The following is a 24,788-nucleotide window of genomic DNA, read 5'->3' on the forward strand; positions in this document are numbered from 1 at the left end:
AAGCATGCCCCTTTCGAAAAATGTATAACTAAGAACACATATAGCCCTTGGTTCACTCCAGACCTGACTGCCCTCGACCAGCACAAAAACAACCTGTGGCGTACAGCACTAGCATCGAATAGTCCCTGCGATATGCAACTTTTCAGGGAAGTCAGTGAACCAATATACACAGTCAGTTAGGAAAGCAAAGGCTAGCTTTTTCAAACAGAAAATGCATCCTGTAGCTCTCACTCCAAAAAGTCCATGGAGAATAAGAGCACCTCCTCCCAGCTGCCCACTGCACTGATGCTAGGAAACACTGTCACCACTGATAAATCCACAATTTCAATAAGCATTTCTCTACAGCTGGCAATGCGTTCCTCCTGGCTACCCCAACCCCTGCAGCTACTTGCCCAAGCCTCCCCAGCTTCTCCTTCACCCAAATCCAGATATCAGATGTTCTGAAAGAGCGGCAAAATCTGGACCCGTACAAATCAGCTGGGGTAGACAATCTAGACAATCTCTTTCTAAAATTATCCGCTGCCATTGTTGCAACCCCTATTACTAGTCTGTTCAACCTCTCTTTCGTATCGTCTGAGATTCCTAAAGATTGGAAAGCTGCCGCGGTCATCCCCCTCTTCAGAGCGGGTGACACTCTAGACCCAAACTGTTAAAGACCTATATCAATCCTGCCCTGCCTTTCTAAAGTCTTCGAAAGCCAAGTGAAGAAACTGACCATTTCGAATCCCACCATACCTTATCCACTGTGCAATCCGGTTTCCAAGCTGGTCACGGGTGCACCTCAACCACGCTCAAGGTACTAAACAATATCATAACCGCCATCGATAAAAGACAGTACTGTGCAGACGTCTTCATCGACCTGGCCAAGGCTTTCGACTTTGTCAATCACCATATTCTTATCGGCAGACTCAACAGCCTTGGTTTCTCAAATGACTGCCTCGCCTGGTTCACCAACTACTTATCAGATAGAGTTTAGTGTGTCAAATCAGAGGGCCTGTTGTCCGGACCTCTGGCAGTCTCTATGGGGGTACCACAGGGTTCAATTCTCAGGCCGACTCTTTTCTCTGTATATATCAATGATGTCACTCTTGCTGCGGGTGATTCCTTGATCCACCTCTACGCAGACGACTCCATTCTGTATACATCTGGCCCTTCTTTGGACACTTTGTTAACAAACCAAACAAGCTTCAATGCCATATAACACTCCTTCCGTGGCCTCCAACTGCTCTTAAGTGCTAGTAAAACTAAATGCATGCTCTTCAACTGATCGCTGCCTGCACCCACCCGACTCGCATCACTACTTTGAACAGTTCTGAATATGTTGACAACTCAAAATACCTAGGTGTCTGGCTAGACTGTAAACTCTCCTTCCAGACTCTTATTAAGCATCACTAATCCAAAATGAAATCTAGAATTGGCTTCCTATTTTGCAACAAAGCCTCCTTCACTCACTCTGCCAAACATACCCTCATAAAACTGACTATCCTACCGATCCTTGACTTCGGTGATGTCATTCACAAAATAGCCTCCCACACTCTACTCAGCAAACTGGATTGCAGTCTATTGCAGTGCCATCCGTTTTGTCACCAAATACCACCCACCCCATATACCACCCACCACTGCAACCTGTATGCTCTCGTCGCCAGACCCACTGGCTCCAGGTCATCTATAAGTCTTTGCTAGGTAAAGCTCCACCTTATCTCAGCTCACTGGTCACCATAACCTCCAGAAGGTATATCTCACTGGTCTTCCCCAAAGCCAACACCTATTTTGGCCACCTTTCTTCCAGTTCTCTGCTGCCAATGACTGGAACTAATTGCAAAAATCGCTGAAGTTGGAGACTTATATCTCCCTCACTAACTTTAAGCATCAGCTATCTGAGCAGCTTACCGATCGCTTCAAATAGCCCATCCAACTACCTACCTCATCCCTATATTGTTTTTATTTACTTTTTTTTGTTGCTCTTTTGCACACTAGTACTTCTACTTGCACATCATAATCTGCACAGCTGTCGCTCCTGTGTTAATTTGCTAAATTGTAATTACTTCACTACTATGGCCTATTTATTGCCTTACCTCCTTACTCCATTTGCACACACTATATATAGATGTTTCTATTGTGTTATTACTGTACTTTCCTTTATCCCGTGTGTAACTCTGATTTTTGTCGCACTGTTTTGCTTTATCTTGGCCAATGCGTTTCTATGGGCTTATTTTGGACCGAAGCTTTTCGCCTACCTTCCCACCGTTGGGACGATGACTGCCCATTGTTAGGACGGAGACATGAGCATCTCGTCATTATATACAGATCACTGTTTACAGTCTCGTTGCTCTTTTGACAAGATCTATATCATAAGAATGTGCCACTGATGATGTTAATCACTTCTCCAATGGTTGTTGAAATCTGATATTCTGTGGAGTGCAGGGCGAAATGTAGGCCAATGTCATACCAATCACAAAATTCCAGCTAAATTTGGAGGACAGTTAAAAACAAAAACATGCTTCTGACGAAGCGCTACAAAAGTAAATAAATAGCCTTATTACACTGAAAGTATATATAAGGCGATTAAACTGACGCGGTACTGCCCCAAAAAACTATCCCGCCGAATGTCCCGCCAAATCGTCCCTTTGTCCTGTATTTTAAATGTGTCATCCTAAATGGAAGACATTGCACACCTGTCTAAGATTCTCCTGCATCTACATTTGTGGGATTAATTGGCAGTATGGCAGGAACAGCTGTCATTCTTTGGGCTATAAAGGTTATAGAATCTCAATACAGATGCCCTTGGTTTACAGGAAGACAATACCCTCACCTTCATCATCCTCATTGGCATACAGAGGAGGCTAAATGAATGGGTCTCATCATCATCCGTTTATGTCATGGTTTCTTGTTAGCATTGCCAAGTGGGAGATATGTGTTTACTCTCATGTACTGTGTTCCTACTGTAGGTGCTGGTTTAGAATGAATTCATTCAGATGTTATTCTCTAAGGGTAGAGGACAGAAGCATTCTCTCCGTTATATAGTGTGTTTAATGTGTCTGCTTACGAGAGAGACAGGAAGAAAGAGAGAGTGTGTGTGAGACAACAGTAACCAGATCAGTGTGGCAGCCTTCACCCTCCCCTTCAGTAGAAATGAACACCAGCTCAGCATAAGCTCAGCTCACATACTTCTGGCCTGAGTTTTGAAAGACCCAGTCACCTATAAAACATTAGACTCAAGTAGACTCTCTCTCTGTCTCTCTCTCTGTCTCTCTCTCTCTGTCTGTCTGTCTGTCTGTCTGTCTGTCTCTCTGTCTGTATGTCTCTCTCTCTCTGTCTGTCTGTCTGTCTGTCTGTCTGTCTGTCTGTCTGTCTGTCTGTCTGTCTGTCCGTCTGTCCGTCTGTGTCTCTCTCGCTCTCTCTCTCTGTCTGTCTGTATGTCTCTCTCTCTCTCTGTCTGTCTGTCTGTCTGTCTGTCTGTCTGTCTGTCTGTCTCTCTATGTATCTCACATCTCTATCTCACCATACCTTCTCTGCTATGCAATCTGGTTTCAGAGCTGGGTGCACCTCAGCCACGCTCAAGGTCCTAAACGATATCTTAACCGCCATCGATAAGAAACATTACTGTGCAGCCGTTTTCATTGATCTGGCCAAGGCTTTCGACTCTGTCAATCACCACATCCTCATCGGCAGACTCGACAGCCTTGGTTTCTCAAATGACTGCCTCGCCTGGTTCACCAACTACTTCTCTGATAGAATTCAGTGTGTCAAATCGGAGGGTCTGCTGTCCGGACCTCTGGCAGTCTCTATGGGGGTGCCACAGGGTTCAATTCTTGGACCGACTCTCTTCTCTGTATACATCAATGATGTTGCTCTTGCTGCTGGTGAGTCTCTGATTCACCTCTACGCAGATGACACCATTCTGTATACTTCTGGCCCTTCTTTGGACACTGTGTTAACAACCCTCCAGACAAGCTTCAATGCCATACAACTCTCCTTCCGTGGCCTCCAATTACTCTTAAATACAAGTAAAACTAATTGCATGCTCTTCAACCGATCGCTACCTGCACCTGCCCGACTGTCCAACATCACTACTCTGGACGGCTCTGACTTAGAATACGTGGACAAATACAAATACTTAGGTGTCTGGTTAGACTGTAAACTCTCCTTCCAGACCCATATCAAACATCTCCAATCCAAAATTAAATCTAGAATTGGCTTCCTATTTCGTAACAAAGCATCCTTCACTCATGCTGCCAAACATACCCTTGTAAAACTGACCATCCTACCAATCCTCGACTTTGGCGATGTCATTTACAAAATAGCCTCCAATACCCTACTCAACAAATTGGATGCAGTCTATCACAGTGCAATCCATTTTGTCACCAAAGCCCCATATACTACCCACCATTGCGACCTGTACGCTCTCGTTGGCTGGCCCTCGCTTCATACTCGTCGCCAAACCCACTGGCTCCATGTCATCTATAAGACCCTGCTAGGTAAAGTCCCCCCTTATCTCAGCTCGCTGGTCACCATAGCATCTCCCACCTGTAGCACACGCTCCAGCAGGTATATCTCTCTAGTCACCCCCAAAACCAATTCTTTCTTTGGCCGCCTCTCCTTCCAGTTCTCTGCTGCCAATGACTGGAACGAACAACAAAAATCTCTGAAACTGGAAACACTTATCTCCCTCACTAGCTTTAAGCACCAACTGTCAGAGCAGCTCCCAGATTACTGCACCTGTACATAGCCCACCTATAATTTAGCCCAAACAACTACCTCTTTCCCTACTGTATTTCATTTATTTATTTATTTTGCTCCTTTGCACCCCATTATTTTTATTTCTACTTTGCACAGTCTTCCATTGCAAATCTACCATTCCAGTGTTTTACTTGCTATATTGTATTTACTTTGCCACCATGGCCTTTTTTTGCCTTTACCTCCCTTATCTCACCTCATTTGCTCACATCGTATATAGACTTGTTTATACTGTATTATTGACTGTATGTTTGTTTTACTCCATGTGTAACTCTGTGTCGTTGTATGTGTCGAACTGCTTTGCTTTATCTTGGCCAGGTCGCAATTGTAAATGAGAACTTGTTCTCAACTTGCCTACCTGGTTAAATAAAGGTGAAATAAAATAAATACACTTAGGTTGGAGTCATTAAAACGTGTTTTTCAACCACTCCACACATTTCTTGTTAACAAACTATAGTTTTGGCAAGTCGGTTAGGACATCTACTTTGAGGTGTACCTGTGGATGTATTTCAAGGCCTACCTTCAAACTCAGTGCCTCTTTGCTTGACATCATGGGAAAATCAAAAGAAATCAGCCAAGACCTCAGGGAAAAAAATTGTAGACCTCCACAAGTCTGGTTCATCCTTGGGAGCAATTTCCAAACGCCTGAAGGTACCACGTTCATCTGTACAAACAATAGTACGCAAGTATAAACACCATGGGACAACGCAGCCGTCATACCGCTCAGGAAGGAGATACGTTCTGTCTCCTAGAGATGAACGTACTTTGGTGTGAAAAGTGCAAATCAATCCCAGAACAACGGCAAAGGACCTTGTGAAGATCCTGGAGGAAACAGGTACAAAAGTATCTATATCCACAGCAAAACGAGTCCTATATCGACATAACCTGGAAGGACTCTCAGCAAGGAAAAAGCCACTGCTCAAAAACCGCCATTAAAAAATCCAGACTACGGTTTGCAACTGCACATGGGGACAAAGATCGTACTTTTTGGAAAAATGTCCTCTGGTCTGATGAAACAAAAATAAAACTGTTTGGCCATAGTGACCATCGTTATGTTTGAAGGATAAAGGGGGAGGTTTGCAAGACGAAGAACACCATCCCAACCATGAAGCACTGGGGGTGGCAGCATCATTTTGTAGGGGTGCTTTGCAGGAGGGACTGGTGCACTTCACAAAATAGATGGCATCCTGAGGATGGAAAATTATGTGGATGTATTGAAGCAACATCTCAAGACATCAGTCAGGAAGTTAAAGCTTGGTTGCAAATGGGTCTTCCAAATGCACAATGACCCCAAGCATACCTACAAAGTTGTGGCAAAATGGCTCTCGGACAACAAAGTCAAGGTATTGGAGTGGCCATCCTAAAGCCCTGACCTCAATCCCATAGAAAATTTGTGGGCAGAACTGAAAAAGCGTGTGCGAGCAAGGAGGCCTTACAAACCTGACTCAGTTACACCAGCTCTGTCAGGAGGATTGGGACAAAATTCACTCAATTTATTGTGGGAAGCTTGTGGAAGGCTACCCGAAACATTTGACCCAAGTTAAACAATTTAAAAGCAATGCTACCAAATACTAATTGAGTGCATGTAAACTTCTGTCCCACTGGGAATGTGATGAAAGAAATAAAAGCTGAAATAAATCATTCTGACATTTCACATTCTTAAAATAAAGTGGTGATCCTAACTGATCTAAAACAGGGGATTATTATTAGGATTAAATGTCAGGAATTGTAAAAATAAATAAATAAATAAGAGTTTAAATGTATTTGGCTAAGGTGTATGTAAACTTCCGACTTCAACTGTATGTGCAATATCCTTTGTGGACTTCACTGGACAGAGGTTGCTATCCTGTTTTGTGTTAAAAGAAAGCTGTGGTTGAATTTATTCTGCCACTGTGTCTTATTTTCTCGGGCCTTTAGGCCTCTATATCATGGTGCAATTATCACACAGTGATTGGTGAACATTTGATCTCAATCACTTTCTTGGGAATATGCATTTAGATCTTCTTGAATTACTGTTTCGAGCAAATTAGAGCAGACGGTATTACAAAACGGTAGAGCCTTCCTGTATGTTGTTTCAATCAAAGCACATTCTGCTTAGTTGCGCTCTGTTTTGATTTTTGGCAGCTTGAGATTTTTTTGGGACTATTCAGTTTACCATCCTAAAATCTCCGAAGAAATTAGGTGGTGTTATTGATGTTACAGCAACGTTATATTATGTTAATATTTGGTTATGTATTGTGGAATACTAATGAATCATTATGTGATCTTCCAAGACACTGATTTAGCTTAGATCTAACTTTACTCAACAAGCACCATTGTGAGAGGTGCAGCACTAGCCTACACCTGCTGCACGGAACAAGCAATTGAAGCGCAATTAGCCTATACTATTGTTGCCTTGCACAACATTTGGTGATGCAGAAACGAGGGGCCACAGGTATTGCCGTTTTATGAAAATCTGGGAATATTTGGCCAAGGAAACATTTCTGTTTGGTCTTAGGGAATGTAAAATAGTTAGGATGGGGGACTTTTCAAACACGATTGAGTTTGAGTGAAGTAGCAGCAAAGATGTTGAATGAGAAACTACCACATATTATGATATATATGTTTTCATTCGCGAAACTTGACCGCAAGAGACAGGTTGGTTGTCTGACTGAAATATGGGACAAATCGACCTTTTTTTCTTCTAAATGAGTGGTGTTTGAATTTGTTGATATAATGCGGGACATGTTTGTTTGTTTTCCTGACAAAGGGACAAAATGCGGGAATGTCCGCAAAATGTGGTCACCCTAAATAGGACCACTGGGAGAGGGGTGTCTGCTCCCAGGGAATTTCCATCCATGTACTGTTAGTGATGCCAATAGTAAAGCCAAGCCATTTCGTTCTTTGTTGCTAGAATTGTGCTTTTGATATAAAATAATGTAAAATATGGTTATCCTTATGTCATTGGCACCTCACAGTTTGATAAGATACAACGTCGGTGGTTCTAATGTATCAGCAATATTATTTACCTGTGTTATTCCTTTGTAGTAACAGTTGCAGGCTTAAGGAGGGTGAGTAAGGATACAAGTACTGTATTTACTTTTGGCTTAGTGTGACTCATCTTGTTGCAATCTCTCTCAGCAAACGATATTCATTACCAAAGAAGGAGGTGAGCATGCACTGGGGAATACTTAGCATACATATGAATAATATACATGACATATAAATGTCACGTCAAACATCTCCATCCTAAATACATTTTCTGGACAGCACAAGACATCCTCCTCTGAATGCAATTAAATCGATATATGTAATGAAAATAGCTTAGGCTACGCTAAGAGTTGCACGCCATACTAAAACATTGCAAACTTATATTGCGGTTGCTTGATTCATATGCCTGATCTCAAGGAGCAGCCTGTTGTTAAGCAGAAGCTCTTTCTTGATGCTTTTGAATTCTACAGTATTTGCTTCCATTACCTCCAGTACTAACCAGTGAGAAGTTGAGATCCTAACAGCTACATCTTGTAAATTCCTGGATGAGGTCATTGTTGATATTAACATAGAGGTTTGGATCATATCCTGCTGTGTTTTTTTCGTTTGAGCTCCACTTGCTTTTAAGGAGCGTCAGCGGCGCGTCTGGTACCTCCGCTAAAAACTTACTGTTGGACGCATCACTGTGGAGAGAGGAGGGTGCATATTTTACGCTTGGAGATAGGTGAGTGAAATTACATTTTTGAGAATTAAAAAACAACTCCAAACCTAGTAATATTCGTTTTTAGTTTTGGGATAAAGTTTATCTTTGAAAGGGAAAATTCCAGCGGACCAGACTGTTTATGCGAACAAGTTCTAATTTTTTGTTATATATTTCTTTACTCCCCTTTATGTCTATGACATGAGTAAATGTTTAAATCACATTTGTTCTGTTTTTGTTCAATTCTTACTTTGGGTCCGAGCAACAACAAAAAATGGACACAAGGTGCATGTGCATTTGGGCACATTGAATGCTGGTGTACATAATTAAATTCCACGTAGTTGGCACCAGTAGCTTTAAAGAGGTCTGATAAGGAAGGCTGGAATTTTAGTCAGTGATATGAAGTAAAGTCCCATCCCTGGAGGCATGTGATGTTTTTATTCTTAGTGCATTTTAGCCTATTGGCAATTATTCATCTCAAGTATATTTTTTTAAGAAGCTGTTGCAGTACATTTTGTGGACTGAAAATGTATAGATTTCCAGATAAAACCAAAGATCTGTGAGTGTCTATATGCATATGGTTATTGTGTGTCTTGGTAAATTACCGAAGCCAGTTTTAATGATTTAAAATTAGCAGTTTGGTACATGTACTAGTGCTTATAATTTCAAGTTTTATAGTTTACTGACATATGCAAAAATAACTAACTGAAAACCATTTTATTTACATTTCGTGTTCTGTACACTGATGATGTCATCTATTCAATCAAACCCTGAAACCGGCCTTCTGGCATAAGTCAAAAGCAGCATTTGTCTTCCTCAAGCAAAATATTGTGTACAATGGGACTCACAAAAAAACTGTACTGTATATAATGTTGTTTTGGACATATCCAATAGTCAAAATGTGGTATCCAGTATTAACTGAATAGGGCCCTGGCCCCATGTCTACATCAACAGTGCTCAACAATACCATAATAACAGTAGCCTACCTCCCGCCAGTGGGTTATTCAAGGTCAGCCCAAAAACCCTTTACAAAACACACAGTACAATAGGTTGCCCTTAGCCCTGCTACACTTTACTGGTTAAGCCAGCTGCCAAGCCAAATGTATGATGTCATTTTCTCCCAGCAGCAACTTCAGAACACCTGGGGAGGCCCCTCCTCCTCTAGTGTGACTGGCTCTCATTGTGCCAATGACATCACCATTTTAGGCAATAAAAGCCCAAACTATTTTTTGTTTGGATTGGGTTCAGTGCCCATAGCTTTTCATAATATGGTACATTAATTATATGGTACTTTACAGCACACTCCTTGTCTCTAACCAGACTGGTTGATTCAGTCCTGTTTCAGTCGTTGTGAGCATTTGTGCCGTCGTGAAGACTGTGTTCATGCAAAGTTTAATCTGATCAACCAGTCATATAGTGAAATATCAGCCTGGCTCACCAGCAACAGCAGCAGAACCCAATGTTTGCAGACATAATGCCCATTGGAACACATTGTGACATTGATTATGTTAGATCAGAGGGCTCAGCTACTGGAGGGCCTTGTGTTTCCTGTATGGTCCACATCAGTCCCAGGGACACCTGGCCTTCTGCCCAAGAAGAAAGCCTCTGGAGCATCAGTGTCCTCTGTTTACTCTCACTGCGTGTGTGTGTAGGCTTGTGCCTGTGTGTACTTGTTGGTTAAGGGGCTTTTAAGTAAGCATTTCACTGATGTATTCAGCGCACGTGACAAATAAAATGTGATTTGAAGTGTGTGTAGATGAGTGGAGCATATGAAATAATGATACAGCACGCTCACTAGCCTTTCAGCTGACTGCTGGGTAGATCCTAATTAGGCAATGTAGTGTGTCTGACTGACCGGCTGGCTGTGAGGGAAGCAACATTGTCTCCAGTGGAGGCAGAACTGTACCTCCCTGCCTTACACATTTTACATTTTGGTCCAGAGCGACTTACAAGAGCAATTGGGGGTAAGTGCCTTGCTCAAGGGTACATCGACAGATTTCGAACCAGATTTTGGGGATTCAAACCAGCGACCTTTCAATTACTGGCCCAACGCTCTTAACTGCTAGGGTACCTACCACCCATCTCCACATCCTTCTTGTGTTGTTGTTACAGAGAAAGAGAGAGAGAGAGAGAGAGAGAGAGAGAGAGAGAGAGAGAGAGAGAGAGCTCATAACCCTCTCCCAGACCCTCTTTCCAATTGGCAGAAGTACTGCGTGACTCTCCAAATGACTATGAATGTAACCATATTTTGCAACTTGGGGCTCACCACTTTTTAAGGGCGGTCGGTGGGCTTATGGGGAGGGATGAAGTGAGTGTGTCTTTCTTTTAAGAGCTCTTTCCATCGTCCTACTTGACATATACTGGGGATAGACTCCTCAATCTATCTTTATAAACAGAGCAGACTGGGCTATTGGAGCAGTTTACTTTTGGAGAGATTCAGAGAGCTGTGAGTCATGCAGAAGAAATGGGAGCTCGAAGTGTTGGCCGGCCCACTGTGAAATCCTTATCAGTGTGTGTGTGTGTGTGTGTGTGTGTGTGTGTGTGTGTGTGTGTGTGTGTGTGTGTGTGTGTGTGTGTGTGTGTGTGTGTGTGTGTGTGTGTGTGTGTGTGTGTGTGTGTGTGTGCGTGGAGCTCAATGTCATGGAAGGGAGGGGGTTGGGGGTGGTGAATGGAAAAACACATATCCCCCACACCCCCTCTTGTTTGGAAACACTGCTGCCCTCGATTGACACATAGGACCGAGAATAAGTGTGTGGTTGTGTAAGGGGTAGTACACCTTTGTGTGCAAGTGTGACGTGAATATCATGTCAGTGTCATGTCCGGTTGCGAGATGAGGATGTGGGCATATGATCACGTCAGACTTGTTGACAAAATGGCTCCTTTGGCCACTCAGAAATCACACACATTTGACCCAGGTTTGTCTTCACCTTCACCTCTGTTGTTGCTAGGGAACATGTGTTGATATAGTTCTGTGTCTGTGTCACTGTCTGTGTGTGGTGGTGAGTCAGTAATACAATAGTTCTCCCCTGAGATTAGACGGCCTTATCACCGCCCTTACCACTGACCAGGACCAGGAACGGATGGTGACAGAGGCACAACAGAACTCAGAGAGACAGACAGAGGGAACATTCTGAGAAATTACCCGTTGGATAGGCTGTCCTTTTGTTTCTGTCAGTGCTATTTCAACCGTCCATTAACTCATTTATCACGATAAGAGGCTGACATCTTTTGCCAGAGAGGTGGTCATTGAGAATGTGTTATTTAAGCAATAAGGCCCGATGGGGTGTGTTATATGACCAACATACCACGGCCCAGGGCTGTTCTTAGGCACCACACAACACGGAGTGCCTGGATACATTATATACATATATTGGCCATATACCACAAACACAGAGGTGCCTTATTGCTATTATAAACTGGTTACCAAAGTAATTAGAGCAGTAAAAATACATGTTTTGTCATACACATGGTATACAGTCTGATATACCACGGCTGTCAGCCAATCAGCATTCAGGGCTTGAACCACCCAATTTATAATGACAACTTAAACACAGTCACACAAGATGAATAATGCATGTTGCCAGTGGATGTCAGTGTTTCTGTAACACATGGTAAGGGATCATTTGTGCTGTAGGGTAGGTTATCGACAGATCTATGAACTGTGATAAAACCACAGACAATGCACCAGTGATATAGCTGTCTCACAGGGCTATGGTGATCTTAGGTTGTGTCTGTACACACTGTACACTAGGCTGTACAGTAGAAGGGGGGTCGGCATGTTCTAATGACCCAATCAGGACCTACTCCTGCATCTGGTCAGGAAGTCCACTCCAGACTTCCTATTTTTTCCTACCTCTCTAATCCCACTGGTAACATGTGCAATATGACTCTGTCTGGTTAGATATATGATGTTTATGCACAGAGGTTTTCAAATGATGTCATGATCTACTACCACCACCACTACTACTGAGCGGCTGCCAGGTTATCCTCTGAACAGTTCTTTTAATCTCTGCCAGGGAGCATAAAGACTGAGAACAAGAGCGTTTCATGCAGTGGAGTGCTAGGAAGCATTGAGGGACAGGAAATCTGCGGTGCAGAGTCCCGATATCTGTGTCCCGGTTGGATAGGTAGATACACTGTGACATGGACACAGTAGATTAGAAAGACAGAGAACTGAATGTAGTCAACCTATTCTCCTACAGTATGTCACATGTATTGTCAGCATTTGAACACTTCGGTGTGTATGGCTATTGGCTAAATAACTCCTATCAGTTTCCATCTTTAGATTGGAAAAGGTATTTGTGGTTCTTGTGTGGTTTGTTGTTGCTGATGGAGCCAGGGTGAGTGTGTGGTGCTATTTCCATCCTGTTTAAAGGCAGTACCTAAGGGACTGGCAGGCGGGCATGCATTCCTCTGCCATTGTCTACTAGGAGAATAGACACAGTCTCAATAGCAGTACCCGCAAATGAGCCTGTCACACCGCTGTCAGCATTCCAAACACGCATGTGTACAGGGACACGCACGGACACGTGCACACGTGCACGCACACACACACACACACACACACACACACACACACACACACACACACACACACACACACACACACACACACACACACACACACACACACACACACACACACACACACACACACACACACACACACACACACACACACAGGTAATGACGGGAACGGGATTAAATAATCAAGACATCATCAAGTCAATGACCCGAGTAAAGACCCATGATCCCCATTGTTTACTTGCCCTAATGAGTCTACCATGTCTCAGCCCTTCTCCCTGTGTTTCTCCCAAATGGCATCCTATCTCCTGTGCAGTGCACTACACTTGACTAGAGCCCCATGGACAATGGTCAAAAGCAGTGCACTATATAGGGAATAGGGTGCCATTTGGGATGAAATCCATGTCAACCAGGAGAATAAGCCAGAGGACAACCGATCCTGTGGAGAGAGTACAAAGTAGTGGAGGCTTGTGTGTTCTCCCATTACTGAGGTTTGAACTTATTATTTGTTCTTTTGTTGCCTGTCGGATTAAATCACCTGTCCCTCAGAACATGTATGATCAGGTGGGTAATCTTGGACACCACAACACACCACTTAATGGGGCCATCTGTAGATCAGTGAGTCCCTGCAACTGTTTTAATAAAAAGCTAAGGGATGGGTTTGGAAAAATGTAACCACTCAAATTCATATACCGAGCTATGGACGCAAGAGCTGACCATGCATGAAATCAAAATATTTTTATTTCACTGAATAGCCATATTTGAAGTCTATTCAGTGTTTGTTTACATTTACATTGTTTACAAACAGAGAAAGCTTATATTTGGGGTTTTGATGGGGTAGGACAGGTGAGGTAAGCTCATGAGGCATGTATAAATCATATATAATACATTTGAAAATCAACAAATTGATGTGGCAATCACAGATGGCCCTTTTAAGTCCCCTGAGTAAGAGCCCTGTCTCTTGTCCTCTGTTTCGTACACTCATCCCCCCCATTATTGTCATCCCTGTCCCTTTCTCCCTTGTACGGCCTCCCTCAGTTGTTCTTTTTCTTGATCCTTTCTCAATCTCTCTCTTCTCTCCCTCCATCTCCCCCTCCCTCTGTAACAGGCAGTTGTGTTGACAATATAAATCAGTGTGTGTGTGTGTGTGTGTGTGTGTGTGTGTGTGTGTGTGTGTGTGTGTGTGTCTAGAACCACACTTATGTGAGGCATTATGAGGTCCCTGGCAATTCCCAGCCCTAATATTAACATGGCATAAGTTGTGGCAAAATATGTAGAATTGCAGGAAATTCGCTTTTAAGCTGCAACAATCTCTCCACCCCATGACAAAGTGGATAGAATTGCAGGAAATTAGCTGTTAAACTGATTTTCTTTTCTCTCTTCCCCATGGCAAAATGAGTAGAATTTAATGAAATTTGTTCTAAAATGTATTTTTAAACTTAGATTTTTTTCTCCACCGGGCCAGGAAAAGGTTTTGCCCGCGAGGTGCCCCAACCAAATCTCACTTAAGGCCCCCAGAAGGCTAGGACAAGCCCTGGCTACTGGTATAATGCATTTAGTTAAGTAGTTTAACTGCACAAATATATTGATTGCACAAATCCGTTGTCTGCATGTGTGGATATGGATGTGGGTACGCAGACCCGCGAGCCACATGATGCGGTCCCTCATGATGAGTTCATATTTTTTGTGTCCCCCATCAAAGTAGCCCATCCCAGGCTCTATGGTGTATAGTTCCTTTTGAGTTACAAAATAAATCCCTCTTACTGTGAACAGCTTCGCTCCTTTCAAGGAAATATTTTCACTGAGAGACACCAAGGTCACAGAGAGGTATTCAACATTGGAAAAAAAGTGTTTGAAAATGTCTCTCTTTTTTTTTTCTCCTTTGGATCTTAAATGCATCTTGTGTTTGTGCCTTGAAGAACGTTGTCTGGGAGCACTTCAGAGCATAGTTTCGAGAACACATAAGCGGGTTATGTAAATACAGACACACACAAACGCACGCAGAGACACACACGCAGACGCAACATGCATACATACGCACGCACAGACAGACAGACAGACACACACACTCTAAGTGTTGATGGTAATATAAACAGTGTTACTAAACAAACTAACCATAAATTATGGCTTGATTAATACACTGCACAATGTCTTTCAGCACTTTCACTGAGTAATGATATCAGCTTGCTGGTCGGTTGCAGTGTTGCACTCTCTCAGCCAGTGTCTCAATGTTAATATAATGTATATATTATATATAAAAAATAACATAGGGGGCAGTGGGGGTATCTGTTGCCTCTGATGTCCCAGCCATGGTATTGGCTTTCTCTGTCCATCTCCCCCCCCAACACTCTATTCTTCTGATACATATCCTAAAATGGAATGGATAGTTCATGGTTGGGTTTGGGGTTAGGGGGTGAGGGGGCGGCTGTGAGCGTCAGGCTGTGGGTCAGAGGGGGTATATATAACCCATACCTTGGCGGGGTGTGTGGTCTTCTCCTTTCTCCCTGCGTGGATGCTACTCTCTCCTCCGATACTTTGATTTGTCTTTCTCCTCTCCTTACCTGGACCTAAACATGGCTTACAGACTTTCAGGTAGCTAAAGAAATAGGCTGATGTAGTGTGGGGTTGCATTGTGATGGATGCTTGTCTTGTTCATATGGGTTCAATCCATTACTGATACCTGGTTCTGGACTAGTGGTGGTGGTTTGGTTTGGGGAGATTTTCTCAAGTTTGGTCAAAGACACTGGCTGGTAGGTTGTGGAAAGTTCCTCTTGGGCCTTGGCTAAAAATATGGGTTTGTTTGGTGTGTCAGAATGGACATTTTGTGAGGAACCACTAATCTGGAGTTCATTTTCTAATTATTGCATTTTTGGTGGAAAGGAAGCGTAGGCCTTATGACACCACAGAGGGAGCAGAGGTCCCTCGAGTAAGTTGGAAAAAAATATCTGGAGTAAAGTGATGGTTTGACCTTTTTCAACGCAATGCTATTTACAGCAGGATTGATGCATCTGTATCATGGAAATTAAGTCCTTGGGACAGCATCATTTAGGCTGTAAGTAGTGGATCAAATATGATTCACTCAATATTTTTTTATTGGGTACATTTCAAGTCAGACAGAGATATCACATGGTAGATACTATAGATTCAGTGCCTTCAGAAAGACTTCTAGACTTTTCCCACATTTGTTGTGCTACAAAGTAGTATTAAAATGTATTTAATTGTCTTTTTTTTTGCAACAATCTACATAAAATACTTTATAACGTCAAAGTGGAAGAAAAAAATGTAACTAATATATCTTGATTAGATAAGAATTTAACCCCCCTAAGTTGTGAGCTGCTGTGAGTCTTTTTGTTGTGAACAGCTGTGAGTCTTTTGGGGGTACGTCTCTAAGTGCTTTACACACCTAGGATTGTGCAATATTTGCCCATTTATTATTTTTAAGCTCTGTCAAGTTGGTTGTTGATCATTGCTAGACAGCCATTTTCAAGTCTTGCCAGAGATTTTCAAGCAGATTTAAGCCAAAACAAGGCCACCCAGGAGCATTCAAGGTTGTCTTGGTAAGAAACTGTAGTGTAGACTTGACCTTGTGTTTTAGGGTTATTGTCCTGCTTAAAAGTGAATGAATCTCAGAGTCTGTTGGAAGTCAGACTGAACCAGGTTTTCCTCTAGGATTTGACTTGTTCTAAACTAGATTCAGTTTATTTTTTATCCTGCAAAACTCTGCATTTCTTTCTGATGACAAGCATACTCATAACTCCCAAGTGGCGCATTGGTCAAGGCACTACATCTCAGTGCTAGATGTGTCTCTACAGACCCTGGTTTGATTCCAGGCTGTATCATAACCGGGCGTGATTGGGCGTCCCTTAGGCCGGCGCACAATTGACCCAGCGTCGTCCAGGTTAGGGTTTGGCCGTCATTGTAAATAAGAACCTAGTTAAATAACATTTACAAAATATCAATGCAGCCACCTCCATGCTTGATTATTTGTAGAGTGGTACCCAGTGATGTGTTGGGTTGCATTTGCCCCTAACACTGTATTCAGAACAAAAAGTAACTTCCTCTGCCTCATTTTTTTTGTTGCATTATTACTTTGGTACCTTGTTGCAAACAGGATGCATGTTTTGGAATATTTTGTATTCTGTACAGGCTTCCTTATTTTCACTCTGTCATGCAGGTTAGTATTGTGGAGTAACTACAATGTTATTGATCCGTCCTCGGTTTTCTCCTATCGCGGCCATAATTCTCCGCAATCGTTTTAAAATCATCATTGGCCTCATGGTGAAATCCCTGAGCATTTTATCTTCCTCTCTGGCAACTGCATTAGGAAGGACGCCTGTATCTTTGTATTGTCTGTGTGTATTGATACAACATCCAATGCCCAATTAATAACTTCACCGTCCATGCTCAAAGGGATATCATTTTATTTTTAACCAATCTATCATTTGGTGCCCTTCTTTCTGAGGCATTGAATCCGTTTGAATCTGTGCATGAAATTTGCTACTCAACTGAGGGACCTTACAGATAATTGTATGTGTGGGGTACAGAGATGGGGTAGTCATTCAAAAATCATGTTAACCACTATTATTGCACACAGAGTCTGTGCAACTTGTGCGATTTGTTAAGCAAATGTTTACTCCTGAACTTATTTAGGCTTGTCATAACAAAGGGGTTGAATACTTATTGACTCAAGATATTTCTGCTTTTCATTTGTTTATTTAATTTGTACAAATTTCTAAAATCAAAATTCCACTTTGACATTATGGGGTATTATGTTTAGATCAATTTAATACATTTTATATCCAGGCTGTCACGCAACAAAATGTGGGAAAAAAGGTCAAGGGGTGTGAATACTTTCTGAAGGCACTGTAGCAGTTGATCTTACCTCCAAAACCCTCACTCTGGGGTCCGTTTGGCTTTGATCTGCCATCACTAAACCATCCGTGATCAATGCTAATGAGAGCCAGGCTCTGTGAGGCTATCCCTGGCATCCTGGTTCACCACTCACCGTGCTCTTACTCTGACCTTTCCACTGTAAAGTGTTTCTCCCACCCCAGGGACCAAAGTGGTGTACTCCAACCCCTCCTACAAAGAGTGCTGGTGCATACCATGGCTGTTTCTGTGGAAGCAGCTGTGTGATTGGCAGTAGCTGAAAGGCTTAGTGTTTAATCACAGTGCTCTTTTATTAGGCACATCTAGACCCACAATGGTCACGGTGGCACAGTGGCATCCACAGTGTCCTCAAAAGTCAATCATCTGACTTTGTGGGCCTTGGTGTCCCTGACATACGGGCACAGTGCTTACACACTCAGAATGGAATGCATGGTTAACTCAGTTTGAGATGGATTTGGGCTTCTGAGACCGTGATACCTTGATACCCTACTGCCTCTAATCTAGCCATTGATCCGGTCCTGCCAATTGGATTCTATTGACCTGATCCCGACTGGCTCGTACCACTGAGATAAGAATGGGGATGACTCACCGGTGGCTCTGTATATAGGGGCTCAAGCCAGGCTGCCTCCTTTATCCCTCTGGCACAGTGAAGACGGGCTTCTCTTTCCCCTCTTGTACGAATCTATCCGAATCTATCCACATATCACAGCGGCTAACTCATCCCGTTCAGTTCACCACACTCACTGTTGACCACATCCCCAGGCCACTCGAAGAGCACCAATTGGCACTCATCAATATTTGCATGGCTACCAGGATATATTGTCATTCCATCATTAGTATTTCCCCCCATTTCTCTCATTGTATTAAAAAGGTTTAAGATACTTGAGCACCCACAATAATATCACATCTGTTGTCTCATTAATCAGAGATATTTTCGTGAAGACGGGTTGGTTGTTTAGCAACAAAACCAACACATGCACAACTATGGGGCAAAACAGACAGGGTTGGCTTAGATTGTTGACAACATGTAAATTGTATTTTGTCTCCAATGTTTATTGAAAATATAAATACATTTGCACAATCAGCAATTGTCTCTCAAATAAGGAGATGATCGTGGACTACAGGAAAAGGAGGACCGAGCACGCCCCCATTCTCATCTATGGGGCTGCATTGGAACAGGTTGAGAGCTTCTAATTCCTTGGCGTCTTCATAACTAACAAACTAACATGGTCCAAGCACAGCAAGACAGCCGTGAAGAGGGCACAACAAAACCTATTCCCCCTCAGGAGACTGAAAATATTTGGCATGGGTCAAAAGGTTATACAGCTGCACCATCAAGAGCATCCTGACGGGTTGCATCACTGCCTGGTATGGCAACTGCTCGGCCTCCGACCACAAGACATTAGAGGGTAGTGCGTACGGCCCAGTACTGGGGCCAAGCTTCCTGCCATCCATGACTTCTATACCAGGCGGTGTCAAAGACTCCAGCCACCCTAGTCATAGACTGTTCTCTCTGCTACCGTACGGCAAGCGGTACCGGAGCGCCAAGTCTGGGTCCAAGAGGCTTCTTTAATAACTCTACCTACATGTACATATTACCTCAATTACTTAGACTAACCAGTGCCCCCGCACATTGACTATGTACCGGTACCCCCGGTATATATCCTCGCTAAGTTGACTGCTATTTTGGATGCAGTAATTGCAGAATAACTGCAGTGTACTGCAGTTATACTGCCCTCTAATTGCATTTATACTACAAAATTACTGCAGTAAAAAAAGTGTTATTTTGGATGCAGTATTTGCAGCATACTTCACTCTAATAAAGTAATAAGGCACGAGGGGGTGTGGTATATGGCCAATAAACCACGGCGAAGGGATGTTGTTAGGCACGGCGCAACCCAGAGGTGCCTTATTGCTATTATAAACTGGTTACCAAAGTAATTAGAGCAGTAAAAAGACATATTTTGTCATACCCGTGGTATACGGTCTGATATACCATGGCTGTCAGCCAATCAGTATTCAGGGCTTGAAACACCAAGTTTATAACTACAGTTATATTGCATTGTACTGTAGTTATACTGCACTCTGACTGCAATATTTTTCCTAAGGGCAGTGTCGTGGAGTAGTGAACTACATTTAGTTCAACTAGTAATTTAACTCATTTCTGCAGTAGCTTGGTGGTAGTTGAACTAAATAAAATCTAGGTAGTGTTTTCACTAGTTAATTGCTTACTACTGGAACTACACACTACTTTTAATGCAAAAAGCAGAGAAAATATGGGCGAAGTGGGCAACAATTTACATTTTATAAACATATGACCCCAAAGGGCTCGGTCTTGCAATTTGTATTCTATGACATTTCAGATCTACATATGATAATCTTTCACAAAGTAGTTTGGATGTAGTGAACTACTTTTTCAAGGTAACTTTAGTTAAGTGAACTATATGTTTCTTCAGGGTAGCTGTAGTTTAGCTTAACCTTCTTCCGTTGTGAAATAATTGGTAGCTTGGTAAACTATATTTTCAGAGTACCTTCTCCAGCACTGTTGGTCTTATCCTGACGGATGATCCCCCTCTGCTGCCCATTGTGAATGGAATGTTAATGAGAGGAGCAGAGGACAGTTTTGTTCACAGCCAATGAAATGATGCTGCCAAAAAGAAGACAACGGCAGAGAGGTTGGATGGGATGTGATGGACTGAATGAGCCAGGCACTCTAAAAATATGTCTTTAACTTTCCAACAAAGCCTGATAAAGTCAGCCAACCCCCCGCAGGGCCGAGTTAGACACAGCGTGATGACTACATGCTAAAGCTCTGTTCACAGCCAGACATCTGTGGGTCATTTTGAGGCAGCCATTTTCCACACTTCCCTCAGACGTTTGGCATGCCGGTGCTAAGCCCCTTGCCTGGTTGGGTCTGATTCGAGGACAGAACTCGTACTGGGATGCCAGCTTGAACATGTATTTTTCTTAGCTTGGATGATGGATAGGTTTTGTGTGTCTGGGTGACTGCTAGACAGGGCCATGTTTTGTCAACATGACAGTGTGTGTTAATGGCAGTGGTGGAAGAAGTACCCAATTGTCATACCTTAATAGAAAATGACTCAAGTAAAAGTGAAAGTCACCCAGTAAAATACTACTTGAGTAAAAGTCTAAAAGTATTTGGTTTTAAATATACTTAAGTATCAAAAGTATAAATAATTAAACATTCCCTATATTAAGCAAACCAGACAGCATTTTCTTATTTTAATTTTATTTACGGCTAGCCAGGGGCACACTCCAACACTCAAGCATAATTTACAAACGAAGCATTTGTGTTTATCGAGTCTGCCAGATCAGAGGCAGTAGGGATGAGCAGGGATGTCCTCTTGATAAGTGCATGAATTTGAACATTTTCCTGCCCTGCTAGCCATTCAAAATGTAAATGAGTACTTTTGAATGTCAGGGAAAATTTATAAAAAGTACATTGTCTTTAGGAATGTTTTGAAATAAAAGTAGTCAAAAATATAAAGAGTAAAGTAAAGTAGATACCACAAAAAACTACTTTACACCACTGGTTAGTGGCAGTGTGAGGACGTTGAGGGCCCGGAGTCATTATTCAGGTCTGGCTGCATGCATTGTAGATGGCTGAGGAACAAGTTTCAAGTTCAAGCTTTAATGACATGTGCACAAGTAACACTTTTCTTTTGGTTACTACATGATTCCATGTGTGTTATTTCATAGTTTTGATGTCTTCACTATTATTCTCCAATGTAGAAAATAGTAAAAAATAAAGAAAAACCCTGGAATGAGTAGGTGTGTCCAAACTTTTGACTGGTACTGTATACATGACTTGTTCCCCAAGGTAAATGTGATTGTTGTTTGTGTTTATACAGGGCCCAGGAGCTACTCTACTTCCACCATGACTGAACGCTTTGACTGTTACTATTGCCGTGACAACCTGCATGGGAAGAAGTATGTGATGAAGGATGAGAAGCACGTGTGTACAAAGTGCTTCGACAAGCTCTGTGCCAACACATGCGCCGAATGCCGTCGCCCCATTGGGGCTGATGCCAAGGTGGGTATTGTGTATGTCCTTGTGAGTGCACCCTTAAATGTATGTTCATAAAGCTGATTGGCTTCAGTTCATACGTCAGTTCATACGTCCATTAAGGCCAGTGTTACATATCTGTGCCCGTATCCACAAAACCTTTCAGAGTAGGAGTCCTGATATGAGATCAATTTAGTCTTTCAGATGATAACGAATATGATTATATGGACAGGTGGCGACCTGATCCTTTGGCAGCCGCCTCCACAACATAACAGTCACAGATACTTACTTGTGTTATAGACACTATCATTGCTAACGAACCCTGAAATATTATACAATTCACATTGTTACACCATGACTAGTGTCTACCCCAAGGCGTCCGGTTTGGCTGTCAGTCCCTTCATGGTATGCTGCACTCAAATTCACGTAATCTGCACTAATGCTTTCCAGAAGGACATTCTCTTTTTTTCCCTAACACCTCTGAATTACCATCGCCAACAAATGGTTGGGGAAAGTGCCTTAGTCTGATGAGGTGTGTAGGTAGCCCATGTGAATGAATGCATCTCACGCCTTTCCCTCTCTCCTCTCTGTCCAGGAGCTGAACCATAAGAACCGTCACTGGCACGAGGACTGCTTCCGCTGTGCCAAATGCTACAAGCCCCTGGCTAACGAGCCCTTCGGCGCCAGGGACGACGGCAAGATCATGTGTGGCACGTGTGGCTCCCGCGAGGATGGCAACCGGTGCCAGGCCTGCTACAAGGTGGTCATGCCAGGTGGGCTTAACCATATCCATAATACACTTCTTTCTTAAGTGACCTAGCAGTGTGCACATGGCTGCTGTTTACATTTGTTATGCTTGTGAAGCCCAGGGCAAATTCCGATACTATGTGTGTGAGTAAATTCACTCTGAAGTGCTAGAGTGGGCTCTGGGCGTTCGTAAATTCAGAGCGTTGTCAGATGTGTTCGTAAATTCAGAGCGTTGTCAGATGTGTTCGTAAATTCAGAGCGTTTAGTTCTGTCTCGGAGCGTTCAGAACGCACATTGGACGCTCTGGCCGAGGAGTCGGGTTGATCGGAGTGTTCTGACCTCACACTCAAGCTATCTTGCTAGCTACTTTCAGACCCAAATGAGAGAACATCTCACTTACCACTTTACTCGCCCTAGCATAGCTGGTTAGACTGTTTATGTTATCTAGAGTGTTGGTGACTAACTGAGCTGCTGGCAACAAATGAATTCCATGTTTTTTTTCCGACGCTTACTGATACCCGTCATATTCAACAGGTGTTGCGTTGCGCATTCGTAAATTAATCCGTTATTCTGCAGTAGATAGACAGTGAGTTTACGAACTCACCCACTGTGTGAAACAAGCGTCTGTTTTCTAATCTATTCCATCTTTGACTGCCAGGCACCCAGAATGTGGAGTATAAGAACAAGGTGTGGCACGAGGAGTGCTTCACCTGCTTCGAGTGCAAGCAACCAATCCGCTCGCAGAGTTTCCTGAACAAGGGCGACGACATATTCTGCGGCCCGTGCCACGAGAAGAAATTTGCCAAGAAATGCTTCCACTGCAAGCAGGTGCATAAGACCTGCCCCTTCACACACCCACAAACAGAACAAAAATCGTTGTCATTCTGTTGTGAATTTTGTTTCATTATTTCCTGCCATGTTAGTGTAATTACAGTAGGCCTAATTATAGCATTCTTATACTCAAGTATACCAACAGAAGGTACAAGTTAAAAGGAAATGCTTTCAGTTATTCATACAGAATAAGTACATGGTCTTCCAATGCAACTAACATGGTGTTTTTCTCCCCTCAGCCCATCACCTCAGGTGGTATAAGCTACCAGGACCAGCCCTGGCACTCAGAGTGCTTTGTGTGTCGTACATGCCGTAAGGGCCTGGCCGGAACGCGCTTCACCTCCCATGAGGAGCATGTCTACTGTGTGGACTGCTACAAGACCTCCGTGGCCAAGCAGTGCAACGGCTGCAAGAATCCCATCACAGGTCAGACACCCACACTTTACATTAACATTTATTGTAGGGACACTTTTTATAATAAATGAAGGATTTCATTGTGTAGGATGGAATGTTTTTAGTGAGATTCAGTGGCATTAATAAGATGTTATGTCTGTAAACTGGTTAGAATATATCTGGCCCATTACTATGCTACACATACCATCTCCCATAATACAGGGTTTGGCCATGGGACCAATGTGGTGAACTACGAGGGTCACTCCTGGCACGAGTACTGCTTCAATTGCAAGAAATGCTCCCTCTCCCTGGCCAACAAGCGCTTCGTCATCAACGGAGAGGACATCTACTGCCCTGACTGTGCTAAGAAGCTGTGAGCATAGCCAGCAACGTGCCCTGTCTCATTCATGTTAGGGGCAGAACATAGACGGGATAAGCCAACTAACTCCAATTAAGTGGCCAATCAAGCTTTAAAAGAGAAAGTATGTATTAGGTTAATCACCTGAATGAAATCTAACAGCAGTTGAATATGAATCTTGTTCCACTGGTTTCTGTCATTGTTGAATACTAACACACCAAGTGGTTTGTTTTTCTTGGCCTACAATATGTAATACTAACAAGCTTGGGTCAAATTCAGAACTCTGCATAATCATTAGGGAATGCCCTTTTCAGTTCCTTACTGGAACAGTAATAATGGCTGTTACATGCTTCCTGAATCATATACTAGCTAAATAATCAGTCATGGTGTCTCTAAAGCGATGTGTTTGAAGAGCTGTTGACAGTGTTGCATATAGTGCTTCAATAATCAGTATGGACAAACTAGGTCTTTGTAGGTATCAAAGTGTTATGCTCAGAGTCTAAATCATGTACTCAAGCTTTTTGAAGTGAAGTTTAGGATGTGAATGCACATTATTGCTCAATAAAGGTAAGCGCCAAAATTGTGTTTATTTCCCTCTGCTCGACAGAAAT

The 24,788-nt window shown here is 42.8% G+C and overlaps 2 protein-coding genes across 3 annotated transcripts in view; both read left to right on the forward strand.

Moving 5' to 3' along the window:
* The window catches only part of LOC118384025 (dystrophin-related protein 2-like), a 267,685-nt gene extending 262,105 nt beyond the window's left edge, over positions 1 to 5,580 (forward strand). The window contains exon 26 of the mRNA XM_052509144.1: positions 5,228 to 5,580. The gene's annotated coding sequence lies outside the window, so the exon portion shown is untranslated. The remainder of the gene's footprint in view (positions 1 to 5,227) is intronic.
* Positions 5,581 to 8,266: 2,686 nt separating this feature from the next.
* Positions 8,267 to 24,776, forward strand: LOC118376885 (four and a half LIM domains protein 1). 2 transcript variants are annotated; one of them, XM_035763703.2, is made up of 6 exons: positions 8,267 to 8,431; positions 21,694 to 21,875; positions 22,444 to 22,621; positions 23,254 to 23,423; positions 23,666 to 23,852; positions 24,042 to 24,776. In XM_035763703.2, the coding sequence occupies exons 2-6, from the start codon at positions 21,720 to 21,722 to the stop codon at positions 24,194 to 24,196; spliced, it is 846 nt and encodes a 281-aa protein (XP_035619596.1). In that variant the 5' UTR covers positions 8,267 to 8,431; positions 21,694 to 21,719; the 3' UTR covers positions 24,197 to 24,776. The 2 variants fall into 2 exon arrangements, with proteins under 2 accessions (XP_035619596.1, XP_035619589.1); XM_035763696.1 differs by lacking the exon at positions 8,267 to 8,431 and adding an exon at positions 15,405 to 15,523.
* Positions 24,777 to 24,788: the final 12 nt, after the last annotated feature.

This window comes from Oncorhynchus keta, chromosome 4 (assembly GCF_023373465.1).
Source record: "Oncorhynchus keta strain PuntledgeMale-10-30-2019 chromosome 4, Oket_V2, whole genome shotgun sequence".
NCBI classification, from domain to species: Eukaryota; Metazoa; Chordata; class Actinopteri; order Salmoniformes; family Salmonidae; genus Oncorhynchus; species Oncorhynchus keta.